Source organism: Ahaetulla prasina, chromosome 8, assembly GCF_028640845.1.
Source record: "Ahaetulla prasina isolate Xishuangbanna chromosome 8, ASM2864084v1, whole genome shotgun sequence".
Classification (NCBI taxonomy): Eukaryota; Metazoa; Chordata; class Lepidosauria; order Squamata; family Colubridae; genus Ahaetulla; species Ahaetulla prasina.
The window spans coordinates 64,502,699-64,523,545 of NC_080546.1; the positions used below are offsets into that span (position 1 = coordinate 64,502,699).

General features: G+C 42.3%; 1 protein-coding gene across 5 annotated transcripts in view; it reads left to right on the top strand.

Moving 5' to 3' along the window:
• Positions 1 to 20,847, top strand: part of BOD1L1 (biorientation of chromosomes in cell division 1 like 1) — a 125,011-nt gene that overhangs the window by 21,346 nt on the left and 82,818 nt on the right. For all 5 annotated transcript variants that reach the window (XM_058192292.1, XM_058192290.1, XM_058192288.1 and 2 more), the window contains one exon: positions 6,287 to 6,362. In XM_058192292.1, the coding sequence (XP_058048275.1) occupies positions 6,287 to 6,362 (76 nt within the window). The remainder of the gene's footprint in view (positions 1 to 6,286; positions 6,363 to 20,847) is intronic.

Consider the following 20,847-nt stretch of genomic DNA (forward strand, 5'->3'; position numbering starts at 1 on the left):
GAGAACGCCGCTCAGGCTCTCGTTCCTCCAGAATATCTCTGCTGTATGCTGCTCCCTCGGTGGCCATCGAAATTTCTGTTTCCACTTCTTCCCCCTCCCTCCAGGGCTTTTGTGTGGGGACCTCATACCTTTCACGATCTCTGTCGCTCTATCACCTCACGATACAGTCTGACGGCTTCTGCGATTTGTAATTCATCCTTAATTAGCTGTTCATGTTGCCAAGCAGAGAGGGTTTTTTTCTGCTTACGTCTAGAAAAGATTCTTTATCAACTCCTCTGAGATAGTCCTGGGATGAGATGTCTGCCAGCTGCTCATCATCAGCTTCGCATTCATGCTCCGACATCGTTAAGGGGAAAAAAAAAGTTTTCAGTCCCCTCGGTTGTGATCTGGGATGACTGATTTTTTGATGAGTTCTGGCTTAATGTCAACTCACCTCAGATCAGTACTTAAGGAAATAAAGACCCAACTCCATCATTTTGAAGAAATTGGTAATTTTTACTAAGCAAGTCTGATAACGATTCAAGCAAAGTAAATCAAAACCACAGAGTAATATCCTCTCCTGAACCCTCCCCTTACTAGAGGTCATACAGTAATTATCCAATTTTGTCTTCCTCCTTGGCCACGTGTAGTTTCACTTCCGATATTCTCCCTCTGTCAATCTTCAGGATGGAATGTGAAGCCAGCAGCTGCCGTTACATTCACGCGCCAAAACAGTTCAAACGTCTGTTCAAAAGGCTAACTCCCCCCCCCCATGCAATGTCAGCCGAACGCTGGGAACAGTAAAAACCTCCCCCCTCCTCCATTAATCATGTAAGACACTCAGTAGAGCAAACTTTTAACAAGGTAATAAAACGGTAAAACAGTTTAGTAGGAGAAATACACTTAATTAAAGCGGAGGCTGACAATTTGCACCTAGTAATATTTGTGAACTGTCACCATTTTACAAAATTTATTGTAGTTTCAAATTCTTTGGCCTAAAAAGGGGGGGGGCTTTTTTTTCTTTCACCCTCCTTTTTCCATCAAAGTACTAAACTTTTTAAAAACCAAAAAGCACTTTTTTAAAAAAAATCAAAACTTTCTAATACATCTTATTCTTTGACTTTAACATACAAGCTTTAACTTGTATTATTAACTTCAATATTGCATTTAGCTCCCTCCCTCCAAACTACCGTGTTTCCCCAAAAATCAGATCTTATATTTTTTTGAACCCTGAAATATTGCCATGCGCTCAAAAGCCCAATTGGGCTTATTATCAGGGGATGTCTTATTTTGAGGGAAACAGGGTACCCTTATAGAATAATTATTTTTTTCTTTAATATACAGAATTTTGGCACTAAATTTGAGAATATTATGATGGCAATATACTTGATACAAAAAGCAAAAATTATAATTAATAGAGAAAACACCCAAACTTTAAATATAGAGAAAAAAGTTCGACAAGGTTGTCCTCTATCTCCTCTGCTCTTCATACTGTCACTAGAAGTATTATTAGAATAAATCAAACAAAATTCAGAAATAAAAGGATTGAAAACCAGAAATGAGAAATATAAATTGCAAGCATTTGCAGACGATTTGGCTTTTATTATCGAAGAACCAATAGAGAAAGGACAAACATTAATTAAGGAACTAGAAAGATATGGGGACGTGGTGGCTCAGGGACTAGGACGTTGAATTTGTCGATCAAAAGGTCAGCAGCTCAGTGGTTCGAATCCCTAGTGCTGCCGTATAACGGGGTGAGCTCCCGTTACTTGTCCCAGCTTCTGCCAACTTAGCAGTTTCGAAAGCACGTAAAAATGCAAGTAGAAAAAATAGGGACCACCTTTGGTGGGTAGGTAATAGCGTTACGTGCGCCTTTGGTGTTTAGTCATACCGGCCACATGACCACGAAGATGTCTTTGGACAGCGCTGGCTCTTCGGCTTTGAAACGGAGATGAGCACCATCCCCTAGAGTCGGCAACGACTAGCACATATGTGCGAGGGGAACCTTTACCTTTAGAAAGATATGGAGCTCTAGCAGGACTGAAAATCAATAGACAGAAAACGAAACTTCTAGCGAAAAATTTAACAGAACTACAAATAACAGAATTGGAAAGAACACTTGAGACTCCAACAAGAAAGAGCAAATATTTAGGTATATGGTTGACAGTGCACTGCAAATCGATGAGAATAATTATAACAAACTATTACAACAAACAAAAAAAGATTTAGAATTATGGAATAAGATGCAACTATCACTTTTAGGAAGAATAGCAGCCATAAAAATGTCTATATTACCAAAATCTCTATACTTGTCCAGACCATCCCAGTTAAATTAGAAAAGACCTTTTTTAATGAACTTAATAAAACAATAGCAAAATTTATTTGGCAGGGGAAACAACCCAGAATAAAAATGAAATTATTACAAGATATGAAGAGCAGAGGAAGATTTGGATTGCCAAACTGGGAATTATATTATAGTGCAGCAATATTAGTTTGGTTAAAGGACTGGATTAATTTAAAGAATAAAAGAACATTAGCTATAGAAGGTCACGACCTGCAGAGAGGATGGCATGCCTTTCTGTGGGAAACAGGACCTACAAAACAACAATACTTCCATAGACATTTGATTAGAGATTGGCTAATAAATAATTGGATTAAAGTTAAAAAGAAACATTACATAAAAATCCCAACTTGGCTATCAACAATGGAAGCGATGATCCACCCAAACAATTTAGACTTAAATAAAATGTTAAAATATAAAGACCTATTAGATATCCATGGAAAGTTAAAAACAATACAAAATCTCCAAGAACAAGGGCTACAAGTGGACTGGTGGGTTTATCTCCAATTACAAAACCGATATAAACAAAATACAAAAGATTATGGAATATATCTTAAACCACAACAATTAGACAAAATTTTATTAGGATCAGACAAAAAAATATTACTAAAATTTACAAATACCTTCTGGAAGTAGAACGGGAGGAAGAAGTAATGAAAGGATGCATGATTGCATGGGGCCAAAATATTGGACACAACATAAATCTATCAGATTGGGAGAACATATGGAATAGAAACCATAAACTAACAAAATGAGCAGCATATAAAGAAAATGCATATAAAATGTTCTACAGTTGGCACTTACCCCCTTAAAGATTAGCAAAAATATACCCTAAAATGAGCCCCATATGTTGGAAATGTGAAAAGAAAGAGGGAACATACTACCATATGTGGTGGTCCTGCCCTGTGGCTCGAAAATATTGGCTTAAAATTAAAGATTCGCTACAGGAAATTACTAACAAACAATTAGATTTAGAACCGGAACTCTTCCTACTGTGGATGTTATAAAAAAAAAATGTGAAGAGCACAAAATATCTAGTACTACACATATTAACTGCTGCCAGGATGGCCTTCGTTCAATGCTGGAAACAGCCATGCACACCTGCAGAGAAACTTGTCATACAAAAGGTCATGAATCGCGCAGAAATGGACAAATTAACGTTGAGTTTAAAAGATAAAGAGGCATTGATATTTTACAATGTGTGGGAACAGTAGTATAACTGGATAGAGTGGAGATAGATTAAAGATAGTTAATTATTAAGTATAAGTAATAGATAAAATAAGAATGTAAACAGCACAATTTAATTTTTGTAAATAATGCACAAATTATTGTCACAAGAAAAACACCACAAATAGCTGCTGTTGAGTGATATAATTTTTTATGTTTTTAATGTAATAAAAGTTTAATAAAGTGTATTAAAAATAATATAGAGTTTTTCTTTAAATTGGTACATCATTTTCTTTAACTTTCTCTTAATACAGATACTCTCAAATACATTTTCAATAGCTTTTGCTTTTTTAAGTGTTACTTAAGCATTATATATATGTAAAAAAAATACATTTTCAAATTTTGGGTTAAACCTTTCAGTTGCACACATCAAGCAGAGAAAAATGCATCCTGATTCCAGTTAAATTTAAGTCACTTCTTTCAGCTTATCTTCATGGAGTAAAATCTTTTTCTTCCCTGGAAGTTAAAAAGCACTTTTTCCTTCTCTCTCCTCCCCCACCCCGGTTGATCATATTGTCCAATTATGAGATGGTTGTTTGTTATGAGAACAGTCTATCTCTTTCTCAAGCACTTGCAGCAGTGACCTTGTTGGCTTCATGCTCTCTGCATACATTCTCCACATTCCATTTCCCTCCCCCCAGTTCATCAGCAAGTTGAAAAACATTAGGTTTGAAAGAAGCAAAGTGGTTCAATCTTGACATCCCTCTTTTCTCTAAAAGTCCCAAGTGGTTCTCTTCAGACCCCAATGTTGCATGCTGAGCCTGTGTGAAAGTTTATCTATTTCTCAGGGAAAAAAGAAGGGAATAAATTATTTTCTTAGCAATAACTTTTGGAAGAAATGTTGTCTTCCCTTAATCTTCCTCTGGTAAAAGGAATTACATTTCCTTTAAAAAAATTAAATTCATTAAGGATGAACTGCATCTGTAAGTGTCTAGGCAATAGTCTCAAAAGTGCTTTTCAAAAGGCAACTGGACTTTCTTTGTTTTTTCTTGAAAATGTTTTGCTTCTCATCCAAGAAGCTTCTTCAGTTTTGACAATGGTGGAAAGGTTCTTGGATGAGAAGTGGAACGTTTTCAAGAAAAAAGTTACGTTTTGAAAAGCACATTTGGGGTAACCATGACAGGGGTGAAATGCTCCCAGTTCAGACCGGATCGGCCGATCTGGTAGTGATGGCAGTGGGTGGTTTGGAGAACTGGTAGCAAAAATCCCTCCCTCACTTCCATGCCCAGCTGAACCACGCGATCATTAGAGCCTCTTTTTTTACTTTTAAAAGCTTTTCCCAATCTATTCAGCCAAACAGATTGTAAAAAATGCTTTTAAAAGGTTAAAAAAAAGGCTCTGACGATCACAGCTGAGCCACACGATCATCAGAATCTCTTTTATTTTAAAAGCAATTTTTCTGCATCATCTTTGGCCAAAGAAGTTGTAAAAAAAATGCTTTTAAAAGTAAAAAGATTGTGTATTAGAGCTGATCACACACACACACACACGTACGTGCTGTTCTTCTTACAGCATACCTCCTTTTGCTGTGCACTGCACGCGTGCACCTCGCATTAGGTAGTAAACCAGTTCAGATGTCACCACTGAACCATGAGCAGGATGATTGAAAATCTCCCTAGACATGTCTAACATCTGTCTGTCTGTCTACCATCTATCTCACATTTTGGAACCACCTATCTCCTTCATAGGGGGACCCTTGGTAGTGTACAATAAAATTATATTAAAATATAAAAACAATATATAGTTAAAAAAAATTAAAAGGCAAGGATGATTAAAAACACTATTAAAAATAAAAAGGTGATGAGAGGGCTTTCACAGGGACCTAATCCACCCCATGGTTCTGGGCTTCCCAAGCCATAGAGCCATATTTTCACTCCTTTCTGGAAAGCCAAAAGTGTGGGGTCTGCTTCACCTCCTGGGGAATAATGTTCCTGAGGGCGGGAGCAACAGAGAAGACTCTCTTCCACCTGTCAGAATTATTTCAATGATGGGGTCTGCAACATACCTTTCCTGTCTAACTGAGTAGTTAATAACTTAGTATCTATATTAATTAACGAAATAGGCTACAGCTACCACAATATATATACTGTATTTTTCGGAGTATAAGACGCACTGGAGTATAAGGCACACCTTAATTTGGGGGGACGAAAACAAGAAAAAAAGAATTCTACCTCAGCCTACCAGTATTTAAGGTGGCACTGCTACTCGCTTTCCCCGAAGAGGCCCCTCACATGCTGTGCAGGGAGGGTCGGGGCACAGCCTGAGGAACGATTGTCTTTGGGATGATCTGGGGGCAGGGGAATCTGTCCGGCGGCTTTGGCAAACAAGGGGGGCCTCACGGTTTGCATCTGGTTTCCCCTCTGGCTGCCCAGCGGGTAGCTCAGGGCAGACATTGGCCACAATGACTTCACTCCCAAAGAGGTTGTAGAAAAAATGCTTTTAAAAGTAAAAAAAAAAAAGTTGGCCATGCCCACCCAGTCACATTACCCCCCTAAGCCATGCCCACAGAACAGGTAGTAACAAATTTTACATTTCACCCCGATCTAGCTCTTGTTCAGATGGAAAAGAAACTGGATGCTATGAATTTGACCTAATTGTAAATGCTGACTGTTTAGCAGAAGGGGCAAGTCAACAGATTGTCAGCTGGTTAATTTGTTTAAATATTTAATTAATTAAAAAATAGATTATATTTCTATCGAAATAGTTATTTCCAATAATTTTATCCTCTCATACTTCTAGGCATGATGAAGAAGGCTGGAAGAAAAAATGTGAACAGCCTGAAGAATATTTTGGAGAATTTGAAAAAATAAATGAAGTAAGTCTTAATTTTTAGAAAAGGTTTTAAAATTGCTGGCTAAAATTGTTCATTTGATAAATGCTTCTAAAGTGAATTCTGTTTCTGGTTATTAAAACACCCATTTCTGTGTGAGCCTTTGCTCATGGCATTTGTAGAGTCAATGGGAGACCTGTGTTCTTAGATCAAGAAGGTACAAAAGGGATTCATTTGAATCGACAGCCTTCTTCAGGGAGATGTGCAAGAAATCTTTAAATGAAATGAACTCTGTTGACTCCACCCAGAAATGGCATCCTGAACTAGCTGAGAATTTCTTTGTTCTGCTAGACAACTGGCTGGTTTGTTTGCCAGAAGTTAGTCTGTGTAGCCAGTTTGCTCCTGGATTGGAAAAGGAACAACATGAAATTACTCTGAAATTCCGTGGATAGTTGTGCTTGGTGGGAGGAGGGAGAGATTCAGTAGATTTCATCTCCCTGGTAAGTTCAGCGGAAGGAGGAGGGTCACACCCTGTCCTTCTAGCCTTTCTTTTCAAAGGACACATATGATTTTAACTGCTTTGTATAGATTTTTTTTTCAGTGTGTAAATTGCTGACTGTGTGCTGGAAACTCAATACTATTCCTCCACATGAGTGTTGGAAGAGTGGGATGAAATAGTTTATTTCCCCATATGGAAAAGAGATAAACAATAAATTATCTTAGATTACTGAGAAAATTATTGAACATTACTCTCCTTGGTTTGCTTTTGGAATTCTCCTTCTGACTTTGAAAAAAGAACTGTGTATCTTTTTCCTTTTTTCTGCTGCTCGCAATTGGCTGTAAGAGGGGATTTGCATATAAGTTGTCGGCTTACAACAGTTCATTTACAAAGTTACAACAGCACTGAAAAAAGTGACTTATGACCGGTTTTTACACCTATGACTATTGCAGCACCCCATGATCACGTGATCAAAATTCAGTTGCTTGGCAACTGGTTCATATTTATGATGGTTACAGTGTCTCCAGATCATGTGATCACCTTTTGTGACCTTCTGACAAACAAAGTCAAAGGAGAAGCCAGACTCACTTAACAACTATGCTTCTTGTCAGGGTTTGTTGCACAATCAGACACAATTAAATGAACTTCAGCAGGATTCAAATTACGTAAGAAACTTCTTTATATACAATACCAAACAGGAAAATACAGCATACAATATCAGGAACACAGAAGCAATATTCATAGAAGCAAGTTATTACAGAGCAGAGAGATACAGAGGCTAATATCTTGTAGAGGCTCCCATTAGAGGCCAAACCAACTGTTATATATAATTCAGCAAGTCTAAGCCACTCCCAGACTCCAAACTGTTTTTTACGGCCCCATACAAAAAAATACTATGTTTCAGTTTAGAATAAACTCAGCATATGCAATCAGAAGACAATTGTCAAAAGATATCATGATCCAATTTGTAAGAAAATTTATTAAAGAGCAAGTAATTCAGAAGCATTATTAGAGATTTAATACCTTTGGGAAGGAAGCAAATATTTAGAGAAATCCCAATTATAATATTAAAGAAATGCAAAAAATATTCCTTCCTGACAGATATTTTAAAGCAAAATAATGTTCCCTCCCATTGGGAAAAACTGGAACAGGTTATCTTTACGTTTAGAAATCAACGTTTTAGACTAAATTCAATCTCTAAAGCACAAGACTTTTTGGAAAGATATGGGGTGGAATTACACCATTTTTCAAACCACAAAGATTAATTATCACAAGAATTGGCTCTGAAAGATAAAAAGAAGTCTCATGCTGATCAAGGACAGGCTCTGGAGATGAGAGCCATAGCTGGAGTGCTTGGTGCTTGGAACTTCCTCTTAATAACAAATAGATGAATTACAAGATTCTGATATGGAATGTCAATGAGGCAAATTCCCTACAAAAGAGAAAAAAATATTTCATTATTTGAAAAAAATAAATCATGATATATGCAAGAAACTCATTAATATGAGTTGCATAATATGTAACTTATGCAATATATCTTGCATAATATGACTGATAAAAAGTATTTAATAAACAATACTTTGGGTGCAATTACACCATTTTTCAAACCACAAAGATTAATTATCACAAGAATTGGCTCTGAAAGATAAAAAGAAGTCTCATGCTGATCAAGGACAGGCTCTGGAGATGAGAGCCATAGCTGGAGTGCTTGGTGCTTGGAACTTCCTCTTAATAACAAATAGATGAATTACAAGATTCTGATATGGAATGTCAATGAGGCAAATTCCCTACAAAAGAGAAAAAAATATTTCATTATTTGAAAAAAATAAATCATGATATATGCAAGAAACTCATTAATATGAGTTGCATAATATGTAACTTATGCAATATATCTTGCATAATATGACTGATAAAAAGTATTTAATAAACAATACTTTGGGTGTGGAATTTATTTCTGCTAATTCTAAGAAAATCAATAGCTTTGTATATAAAACTCCAATTACATCCATATCTACTGTTTTGCTGATTATAAAGACAGATATGTAATTGTGCAAACTGAATTAAAGGAAATAAAATCTATTGTTAGTGGAATTATACACCCCACACCAAGAAAAAACTTATTTAAAAATCTGTCTGAATATTTATTTTTCTATTCTTTTCAGTATTAGTGTGTACTTAGAGACTACAGTGTGGTAGTAACCCCACAATTGGACAGATAATTAGCAGAGGAATGAAATAAACATAAGAGAAACTTCCCCAAACTTTTTTAGAATGATTGATACTTTTGATAGGTTTGTTTAATGTATGGAGATGTAAAAATAAAATAGACTATCTTCTTTTCAGAGAGACACATCTTTTTCTAGGATCAATATGATTTGGATTACAAAAAATCTGTTTCACAAAGCAATTAAAACTAATATTTTACCAAAATCTTTTTCTGATCATAATCCAGTGTCCTTACATCTTAAATTTGGTTTTTAGTCTTTTAAATTGAGATTTATAAAGAATGTAAACAAGTTCTCCAAGACTACTTTAATAATAATCTGGGTAAAGGAACAAATTTGACAACAATTTGGTACATTTGTAAAGTTATGATATGAGGATAACTTATACAGTACAATACAGTACAAGAAGAAGATGAATGGAAAAATCCAAAAAAATTTACAAGAAATTAAATTGAAAGAAAGAGAACTCCAGAAATCACCAGAGCACCCCCAACATATTTAATCAACTAAAATTACTGCAACAGCCTATCTCCTTGTTGACTGTTTCAGATATTAAAAAGAGACTGAAATACACAAAACAACACTTTTTAAACATGCAAATACTGTAAACCAGGGAGATGGTTGGCATATAAATTAAGAAAACAGATGATAAGATAATCAAATTTCAAGAGGGAAATAAGATCTACACAGATAATAAAAATATTCAAAGAGTCTTTTTGTCAGGGTTCCAGAAAAACCTCTTCTGCATAAAAAAAACTCAGAAGCCATTGTCTTTCAGAGTTCTTTACTAGCATGAGGAAACTGGCACACGATGAGTGAAATTCCAAAATTGAACTTCCGGATTCTTTTCCCAGTTATACAAACCCCAAGAGTCCCACCCCCCTGACCCCTTTGCTGGTCACATGGTCCCACGTTCTCCCAGTTCATTCGAATATCTTCTCGCCACTCTTCCTGCAGATGTGAAAACCATCCAACCTTGACCGCTTGAAGAATGTTACCATACCCCTCAACCCCCCCTCTTCCCCTCAGGGGAAAAATGTGGCAGCGTCTGGAACCCTAAAGTCTAGTATGGTTTCCAGGCCTGACACTTTTGGAATTAGGCGAGTGTGTTTTCTTAGGTGAGGTGGGGGGGGACAGAACAGAGGTGAAGAACCAAATCTAGGTTTGAGGACAATTCCAGGTCCTGCAAGCTGAAGCCGAGATCCGTGAACTAAAGCAGAGGGGCCAACCCACCAAGGAATATGTCTGAGAGTTCTGACAAGTAGCTGGGAACCTGCGACAGTGGCAGGAAAGACTACTGGTCTACTTCAAAGAGGGCCTGGACCATGAGTTGCTAAATGTGTGCATTTACCAAGGAGTTCCTGATCAGATCCACAAGTGGTATTGGATGGCAGTAGCAATGGACCTCGAGCTCAAGTGATGCAAGAGGTGCGGAGCCAAAGCCAAAGACCCAGCCAGCAAAGCGACAACTGGGGAGACAATTAACCCCTACTCAAGCCGCAGACTCCTCCAGTGGAGCTTCGGGACTGCCCGTCAAATGCTTTCGCTTTGGCCAGCAAAGCCACCGAGCTGCTAAGGCCTTGCCCCCGCTTCCCAACCTAGAGGGAAGCCTCCAGAGTCTGCCAAGGCAAAGAAGCCCCCCCTCCCCCAGCAGCCAAAGGAGGGGAAAGATTGCATGTCAGGCCATTGAGGTCTCGTTCCTCTCCAGTGAAGGAGAGAGAACTCCATCTGGAGACATCTGGCAGCCGGTGCCCTATGACAGCGATGATGAGGGGGAGGATGACCCAATGGTAAATGAAGCCATCCGTCCCTTTGCCATTGCCTTGAAAATCATAGCGTCAAAATCCAGAACCCAGGGGAATGTAGAGGCCATAATAGATTCGGGATGCACCCGCTGCCTAATCAACTGTTGTGGCCCATCTGCAGTCTATGGAGCTGGCAACGGAGTCAGACAGCGATGAAGCTGAGGTGAGCCCAGGGCCATCAGGAAGTGAGGTGCGGACTCTAGAGCCTCCAGAGACTGATAATAGTGAGGCAGAGGAATAGGAGGAGCCTGTTCCTAATGCACGCATGAGAAGAAGGCAAGAGCAGCTCAAGCAGAGAGGACAATTCGGGAGTAGGGCCAAGAGATGATTGGCCCCTCCCATAAGGCTTAAAACAGACCAGCACCGGTGTTTCAGCTTTGCCGGAAAACAACGTTGTAGCTGCGTCTTCTGCTTCGTCCTCTGCTTCGTGTACATCTTTGTTTTCGTGGCTTCTGGATGTTTGCCAGGAAGGATCTTTGGCTGTTTGCCTAATTGGACTATGGTTTGTGAGATAACTGAGGAATTTATGTTGGGAGGGATTTGTTTTAGTTTGAGTTGAACGACGTTGGGAATGAACTGTCCCAGCTGTTTGAATAAAGTTTGTTTTTCCACAGACTAAGTTTATTACTACCTTCTTGGGCCTGGGTCACAACATCAACTTGCAAACTGTCCTGAAGCTAGGAATCAGGGTGAGGACCCTGACTCAACCCATAAAATTCAAATAAGTTGACAGATCATTGATAGGGGGAGCCCCCGCCACACTTCTTACTGAACCAGTGAGGCTAGAGATGGGCAACACTCATTCTCCTGTGCGCCGCTTGGTGAGTCCAAGCATTGTTTTCAACTCCTGATTGGCCCAATAGTGAGTTGCGAAATCTTTGGCCATGCCTCTTTCTGGCCGAGCCTTAGTTTTTTTTTCAACTTAGTCGACCTAGATAAACATATTCTGAGTTGCTCCCAATAAATTAATAATTAGAATTAATTGGAATTTTTTTTTAAAAAATAGGGTTTGTCTCGTTAAGAGAGTGGTGTGGCTGAGCGAGCGGCTATTGTATACAGCTTAGATCGGAGCTGTGATAACGCAGCGGGTGCCATTGCCGTGAGGTCAACTTCTGGCTTACCAGACGACCCAGAGGCAGTGTGGCAGCTGGAATGTTCATAAATCACTCAGAGAGCGTGGAGATCGGAGCTGATAGCGCCATCTTATGGGCGTCAGCTCTTCTTATTGCATTGCTGTTTGCTGCTGGGAGAGAGAGAGAGAGAGCGTGCTGGGAGAAGTGCTGCAGCACTTTTGATTCCGTCAAGGATCGAGGCTTTGATTAGGAGCTTGGAAGGCACCTGGAAAGCGCTTGTGGATTGTGTTGCCGGTCTTCGCGCTCATTGGGCAGGCGTTTGTAGCCATTTTGACAGTTTTCGCATCCTTTTTGCCCCTGCCGCCATTTTAATAGCTGGCCTTGCGCTTACAAGCTGTTTTGCCGGTTTGGTGCTTCTTTATTAAACCCAAACTGCGCAGTGAGTATATAAGCGTTTATTGTGTGATAGCATCCACTTTGGAAATTGATTTATTCTGGGATTTACCAAGCCTTCATTAAGGATTCACAGCTATGCCTAACAATCAGGATTCAGATAATAGTGATTATGCTGATTCATCCCCTGGGTGTTCTGATCCTAAGAAGGCTAAATCTGGAGATAAAGGCAAAGGCCTGCCACCAGATCTAAGGCTAAGCAGTCTAAAACCTCTTCTTCTGCTTCTAATAAAGGTGCTGAGAGAAGGCAAAAAGCATTGGAAAAGCATTTTGCTAGAGCTCAAAAGAAGGCGGAAGCTGCTAATGCCCCAAGGAGTTCTGGTAGTGCTAATATACCTAGCCTCACATTAGCTCCTTCTCTGCCAATGCTAGTGCAGGAAGATCAGATAAATTTGTCTCCCACTTTGATTACTGAATCACAGCAGTCTCAGGATATTCCCCCACAGGGAAGAAGTGATCAGGAACCTTTACCTTTTACTTCAGGAGTAGTGCCAAGGTCTGGCCCCAGGTCTTCCCCCCATCTGCAACATTTATGCCCACTGCAGCTGGAATCTGTCCTCAGGGCAGTTCTGAGCAAATTCTGTCTGCTGAATTGTGCAGTGCCATTGCACAGACTATTACTCAAGGCATTAATGATACACTCATCAATGTTTGAGGAGCTACTTCAGGTGCCAGTTGTAGATGCTCTCCTTGCTACCCTAGCTTCCGTTGCCATTCTCCCTTCAGATACTGCTGAGGGATTGAAGGCGGAGGATAGAAAGGCAGAATTATCAGCCCTCAAGACTTATCAGGCAGCTGTTTGGGCCATAAGATCTGCCACAGCCACTTCCTTTTTCTCCAGGATTTCCCTCTTGTGGTTAAAACAGATGCAGGCCTCTCCTGAGGACACCTGGCTGCAGCAAGATATTAGCAAATTGATCGCTGCAACTGGGTGCTCAGCTGATGCGACCTCAAATGCAGCCAAATTCACATCTAGCGCCTTGGCTTTCAATGTTGCCTCCAGGAGATTGTTATGGCTTAGACAGTGGCAAGGTGACACAAAGTCAAAATGGCGTTTAGCCGCTGCTCCTTTTTAGGGTCGCCAGTTGTTTGGGGTTATATTAGATCCAATCCTAGTAGAAGGGAAGGATAAGCGTAAGGTCCTCCCTCACACTTACAAGAGAATGGACAGAAGATTCTTTCCCTTCTATCAGAGGCAGCCCTTTTGTGGCTCTTAGCCGGGTTTCACCACCTCACAGTACCACAGGCAATATTCACAAGGTGGTGACAGGGCTCAGGATAGACCAGCCTTTAGAGACAGGTCTCACCAGCCACAGTCCAGAAGGCCCTTTAGAGGAGCCAGTAACCGGCCTTACTGCCACTCAAAATGACTCTCAGTCACAGATTCCCATTGGTGGCAGGTTAAGATTGTTGGTCAGCCAGTGGAGAGAGTCCACCACCGATGCCTGGGCGATTCAGATGATCAGGCTCAGACTGACCCTAGAATTTTATTCCAAGCCACCTCAAGAGATTTGTACAATGTCTCGTTCCCAGAGACCCTGCCAGGAAGGCTATGATGAAGGCAGAGATTCAACATCTACTAGACATCGAGGCAATAGAGCCGGTGCCCTTGGGGCAGAGAGGCTGGGGATTTTACTCCATACTCTTTTTAGTTCCCAAGAGTTCAGGCGGCCAGAGAGCCATATTGAACCTACAGACCTAAATGTACATATTTATTTATTTATTTATTTATTAATCATACTTTTATACCGCACCATCTCCCATAGGACTCAGGGCGGTTCACAGGCATATTAAAAAACAATATAATAAATAAGCATTAAAAACCCAATTAAAACTAAATATTATCATAGCCAAATCACTAAAAACGGTAAAAACCCATTAAAAAACCCTTAAAATTTAGTTAAAACATTTTATTCTTAAGCTAGTCCAGCGCGCTGAAATAATAAAGTCTTCAGTTCACTTCTGAAGCTCCAGAGGTCGGGGAGTTGTCGTAATCCCGGAGGAAGCTCGTTCCACAGGGCTGGTGCCGCCACAGAGAAGGCCCTCCCCCTGGGGGTCGCCAACCTACATTGTTTGGTCGACGGCACCCTGAGGAGGCCCACTCTGTGGGAGCGCACGGGTCGTTGGGAGGCAATCGGTGGCAGAAGGCGGTCTCGAAAGTATCCCGGTCCTAAGCCATGGAGCGCTTTAAAGATGGTAACCAAAACCTTGAATTGCACCCGGAAGGCTACCGGTAGCCAGTGTAGACCGCGCAGGATGGGTGTTATATGGGAGCAACGCGGTGCTCCCTCTATCACCCGTGCGGCCGCATTCTGGACTAACTGGAGCCTCCGGGTGCTCTTCAAGGGGAGCCCCATGTAGAGAGCATTGCAATAGTCCAGGCGGGAAGTAACGAGGGCGTGAGTGACCGTGCGTAAGGCGTCCCGGTCAAGGAAGGGGCACAACTGGCGAATGAACCTGATCAGGTGAACCTGATAAAATGCTCCCCTGGCGACGGCCGTCAAATGAAATATAAAGTAGCACAGGTTCAAAATGCAATCTCTTCTCATTATCCTAGGTTGCATTCGGCAGGGGGATTTTTTGACATCAATTGATCTGAAGGAGGCATACCTCCATGTTCCGATCAGGCCGTCCCACCGCAGATTCCTCAGATTTGCTTATGCCAGTCGGCATTGGCAATACAAAGCTCTGCCCTTTGGCCTTTCCTTGGCCCTGCAGATCTTTACCAAACTGCTGGATGTAATAACAGTACATCTGCAGGCAAGGCCCATTCATCTGCAGTGTTAACTCGATGACATATTAATACAGTTGTCATCCCTAGAGCAGGCAGAACAGGACCTTCACTTCACGATCTAGACTTTCCAGGCTCACGGTTTTTCTGTGAACAGGGAAAAGAGCCAATTGGCACCCTCTACCAGATTAACTCATCTAGGAGCGGTGATAGACACTCGATTATCTCAGGTCTTCCTGTCCCAGGAGAGAAGAGACAGCATAAGTGAAATGGTAGGACAGGTCAGGTCCCTAGACTTAGTTCCCTTAGTTCCCTTGCTACTACTCTCCCGCCTATTAGGGAAGATGATATCCTGCCTATAGTCCCTTGGGCTCGGTTGCATTCAAGGGCTCTACAATGGCTCCTTCTATCCAGCCAGAGGGCAGGCTAGAGCAATTCAGTGGCTGAAATCAGGGTACCCAGGCAGGTCCTTCACCCTATCCTGGTGGACATCGGTGGCCATGAAGGAGGGGTGTCTGTTTCGAGATCCTCCCAGACAGGTGCTGACATTGGACACCAGCTTGTTCAGCTGGGTAATGCACCTGAATTCCAAACTGGCCCAAGATCGATGGTCTCAGCAAGATTTACACAACGACATCAACTGGCTGGAACTGAGAGCGGCTCTGGCGCTTCATCACTTTCAATCAGACTTATACAAATAGCACGTAATTTTCAAGCAAGGTGATTTCTACGATGCTGGCCTCCCGCAAAGCCTCTGCAAACAGAATATATGAGGCCACTTCGACTTCTTTTTGTCGCTGGTGTGCCAAGGCGAAGATAGTTCCCACATCAGTGGCAGTTCCACAGTATTGGACGTTTTGCAACTTGGTTTGGATAAGGGATTGTCGATCAACACTCTTCGCAGGCAGGTTGCGGTCTTGGCCACCATTCTGCCAGAAGACGGCACAGTACCCTTTTCACAACATCCAAGGGTACGTACTTTTCTGAGAGGGGTATCCAACCTTTTACCCCCAATTGTCCACAGATATCTGACCTGGGACTTGTCGCTCATGTTGCAGGTACTGACAGTACCTCCGTTTGAGCCCTTGAGATCTGCCAGCCTTTTCACATTTAAAGTTGCCTTCCTCTTTGCGATTACATTGGCGCACAGGATTTCGGAGCTGGCAGCTCTTTCGGTGCGTTCACATTCATTTATTTTCTACCCAGATAGAGTCATCCTCCATTTGGACCCGACTTTTGTCCCAAAGGTCAATACATGGTTTCACTGAGCGCAGGAAGTTATTCTGCCGGACTTCTGCCCGAATCCCAGACATTCGGACCTTCCGCCGCGAACTGAAGACACATCTTTTCATTCGCGCGGGGCTGGCTTGAATTTTATTGGTTTTTAAAATTTTCTTAAATTTTAATATCAATTTTAAACGGGATTTTAGTTTTTTATATATTTTAAAGTTTCGGGCTAATTATAATAAGTTTTTTAATTTACATTTTAAACTGTACCTTGTATTGTCTTTTTTACTTCTGCCTGTACACCGCCCTGAGTCCTTCGGGAGAAGGGCGGTATAAAAATCAAATCAAATAAATAAATAAATAAATAAATCCACTGCGGAAATACATTAAAAGGACTGCTTCCTTCAGATGCACAGAAGCCTTGTTTGTCTCATTCCAGCCCAGGTTAATGGGCAAGAAAGTATCGCCTTCCACCATTGGACATTGGCTTAATGCTTGTATTGCGTTGGCCTATGAGCATCAAGCTCAGCCCACTCCACGCCACATCATCACACACTCCACCAGAAGTGCGGCCACTACAGCAGCTTGGGCCACTCAAGCTTCGATCCTGGAAATTTACAGGGCAGCCACATGGTCTTCGCCTTCTCCCTTCGTGAGAAATTACAAGTGGGACGTTTTTGCTTCTGCAGAGGCAGCATTCGAGAGACGAGTGTTACAGTGCATCCTGCCGGCCGAGGGGATCTGGGACCGTTCTATCTCTCGCCCAATGTCGATTTAGCTTGGGTATATCCCAATGCTTGGACTCACCAAGCAGTGCATAGGAGAAGAGATATTGTACTTACTGAACATTCCTTTTTGGTGCGCTACAGGTGAGTCCAATCCCACCCTGGTTTGACTTGGTCCGGGGTCCAGGAGTAGTTGTTCTTCACTTGGACTACGTCTTCTCCAGATCCAAGATTCATTGAAAAAAACTTAAGGCTCGGCCAGAAGGAAGAGGCATGTCCAAAGATTTTGCAACTCAGTATCGGGCCAGTCAGAAGGAGTTGAACCCAATGCTTGGATTCACTAAGCAGCGCACAGGAGAATGGATGTTTTCCCAGTGCTGCCCATCTCTAGCCTCACTAGTTTGGTAAGGAGTGTGGCAGGGGGCTCCCCCTATCAATGATCTGTCAACTTATTTGAATTTTATGGGTCGGATCAGGGTCCTCACCCTGATTCCAGTATTGGGCCAATCAGAAGGAGTTGAACCCAATGCTTGGACTCACCTGCAGTGCACCAAGAAGGAACGTTCAGTAAGTACGTCTCCTTCGTGGTGGCACCAAAATCTTCACCAAAGTAGACCTATGAGAGGCATATAACAGAGTGAGGATTAAAGAAGGGGACACGTAGAAAACTGCATTTAATTGTCCCCTCAGGAGTTTCCAATATAAAGTCATGCCCTTCGGCCTGCAGTATTTATGGAGCTGATTAATGAGGTGCTACATGAAAACCTATACAGTGGGTTCCTCGTATTCTTAGATGACATTCTCATCTTCACTGAGACATTGGAAGAACACATCAAACTGGTGTGCCAGGTGCTCAAGAAATTTCTAGTAGCGAACCTGTATGCCAAATTGTCTCAGTACAAGTTCCATAAGCCCAGCCTAGACTACTTAGGGTATCGTGTGTCCAGTGAGGGGATAGAGATGGACCCAGGAAAGTCAAAGCCATCCTGGACTGGCAACCTCCTCGAACCCACAAGCAGCTCCAAAGCTTCCTGGGGTTTGCTAATTTCTACAGACACTTCCTTTTTTGAGTTCACCCTCCCAATCATCAAACAGGAGGGGGGAGTGAAACCACAGCCAGGTCAACTCCTTAAATGGACCTTGGAATGCCAAAAGGCATTTGAGACGCTCAAAAGACTGTTTGCCAAAGAACCGATCCTTAAGCATCCAGACCAGACCAAATGTTCCTTATCCAAGCAGATGCCAGAGACATAGCGGTGGCTGCAGTCTTCCTCCCAAAAAATGCAGTGGGGAACGTTCAACCATGTGCATACACCTCCAGAAAACTAACAGACTAAAAGGAGGTGGGAAAAAGAATCATACACAGTCCGCTGGGCTCTGCTGATCTGGCGCCACTTCCTTGAAGGGAGCCAAGTGCCATTTGAAATATGGACAGGCCATAAGAACTTGGAGGTACTTAGGACCCTGCAGAAGCTCTCACCAAAGCAGATCCGATGGGCACAGTACTTCAGCCATTTAATTTCAATTTCACTTAAAATACATCTCGGGGGGACAAATCTTTTAGCCGACACTTTGTTATGAATGTCACAATACAACAGCAAGCGTGAAGAGGTGATCCATGCTATGCTGCCTCCCTCCCAGCAAGCCAAACAAGTCATAACCAGGCAGCAAGCGCAAAGGTGGAAAATTGGCAAGGGAGGGGGTTTGACTCAACAGTTAAAAACAGAGCTGACCACTGATCCATGGTACCGAGACGACAAGGAGCTACTAACCCTCAGAGATAGACTTGCCTATAGTTTAGAAGGGCTCTAAACTATAGTGACCAGATGTCCCGCTTTTGGCGGCACAGTCCCGCTTTTTAATAATTTGTCCCGCGTCCCGCGGCAATTCCAAAAAGTCCCGATTTTTTTTTGTTTCACTCCCATTCTGAAAATGGGAGGCGGCAACGCAAGAGGAGGAGGCGGAGAAGGGGGAGTGGCAGAGAAGGGGGCGCGAGAGGGAGGAGAGACGCCGCTTGACCTCACCCGAGAGGAAGAGAAGAGCCAAGAGGAGAGCCAAGCCTGCCTGGAAGAGCGGAGAAGCAGCAGCCGCTCCTCCTCCTTCAGGCAGGTGGCAAGACTCAGCGCGCATGCGCAGCCCCCCTCCCCCCCGTCAATGGTGTCCCGCTTTGCCATCACTGAAATCTGGTCACTTTACTCTAAACTATATGTCCCCAGCAAACTGCGCTTCCCAAGTACTGCAAGGGAGCCACAACAGCAGGCAGGCGGGCCATTTCGGCTTCCTGAAAACCCTGCACTTGTCCAGGAGGCAATTTTTTGTGGCCAACGATGAAAGTAGATATTGAGGACTATGTCAAGAGCTGCACTATATGTGCCACAATGAAAAAATGACCAGGGAAGCCCCCAGGACTAGTCCAACAAGTAGCTGACCCTTCCTGGCTGTGGGAAGAAATAGCCATGGATTTTATAGTAGAGATTCCTGAGAGTGGGGGAAGTACAGTCATTTGGACAGTGATTGATCTCTTCTTTAAGCAAGCCCACTTTGTAGCCTGCTCCAGTCTTCCGTCAGCCCACAAGCTGGCGAAACTATTTATAAAGCAGTTTTATAGGCTGCACGGAGCTCCTAGGAGAATTATCTCCGACCAGGGGGTCCAATTGATGGCCAAATTCTGGAGGGAGTTTATAAGGTCCATTGCTTAGCTCTGCTCCATCTGAGCACTAATGGAGCTGCGGAATGTGCGAACATAATGATAGAACAATACTTAATATGCTATGTTAATTATCAACAAACCAATTGGGCAGACCTGCTACCATTTGCTGAGGTAGCATACAACAATGTGCACACAGCACCGGGCTAACCCCTTTCCAAATCACTAATGGCATGGAGTTCATCCCCATGCTGGAACTCTCTAGAGAGCTACCCTCCTCCAAGACCTTAAATGAATGGATGGAGTCACTGAGGACAGCATGGGAGAATGTAAAAACAAGCCCTTCAGGAGGCTGCAAAAACCCAAAAAGTGCAAGCGGATAAACGTAGGTCCTCCCAACCACCCTTTTGAATAGGGAGTAAGGTTTACCTCTCCAGCAAGTATTTGAGACTAAAATTACCCTGCAAAAAGCTAGGACCCAAATTCATAGGCCCCTTCCCCATCGTGATTTTTAATCCTGTCACGGTGGAGTTGAAGCTTCCCTGCCTCCTGGAGAAAGTGCACCCGATCTTCCATAGCAGCCTGTGAAAGCTGGCAATCAGGTCTCAGCTGAGGCCAGTAGACCGGGCCACCTCAAAGCCAATCATAGTTCAGGGAGAAATGCATTATGAGGTAAAGTGAATCCTGGACTCCAGACTGTAAAGGAAGGCTCCAGTACCTAGGGCAATGAAAGGGGTACCCATTTTCCAAAGCCATCTGGGTAAAGAGCTGGGATGTAAAAGCAGATAGACTAAGCAATTTCACAATAAATACCCTCAAAAGCCAAAGGCACCTCCAGGAGGAGGGAGGGGTGGATGATTGAAAATCTATTTTTCTCCATTTGAATTTTTCAGGAAATTCTCTCCAATTAAGGGGGGAGATCCGATTGTCAACTCTGAAGCAAACCTGGCTGAAGCCATCTTGTGCTTGAAAGAAAGAAGGAGGGGGGAAGTAGATAGCCCAGCTTACAGTCAAAATAAAAAGTTTTCCTGTGAGAACCAAGGTCATTGTAACAGGTGGCTGGTAAAGGAGAGAAGCATGCCAGCTATATTCATTGGATAATGTAACTGATGATACTAGGGAGGGGGGAAGTTTTATTCTTTTAA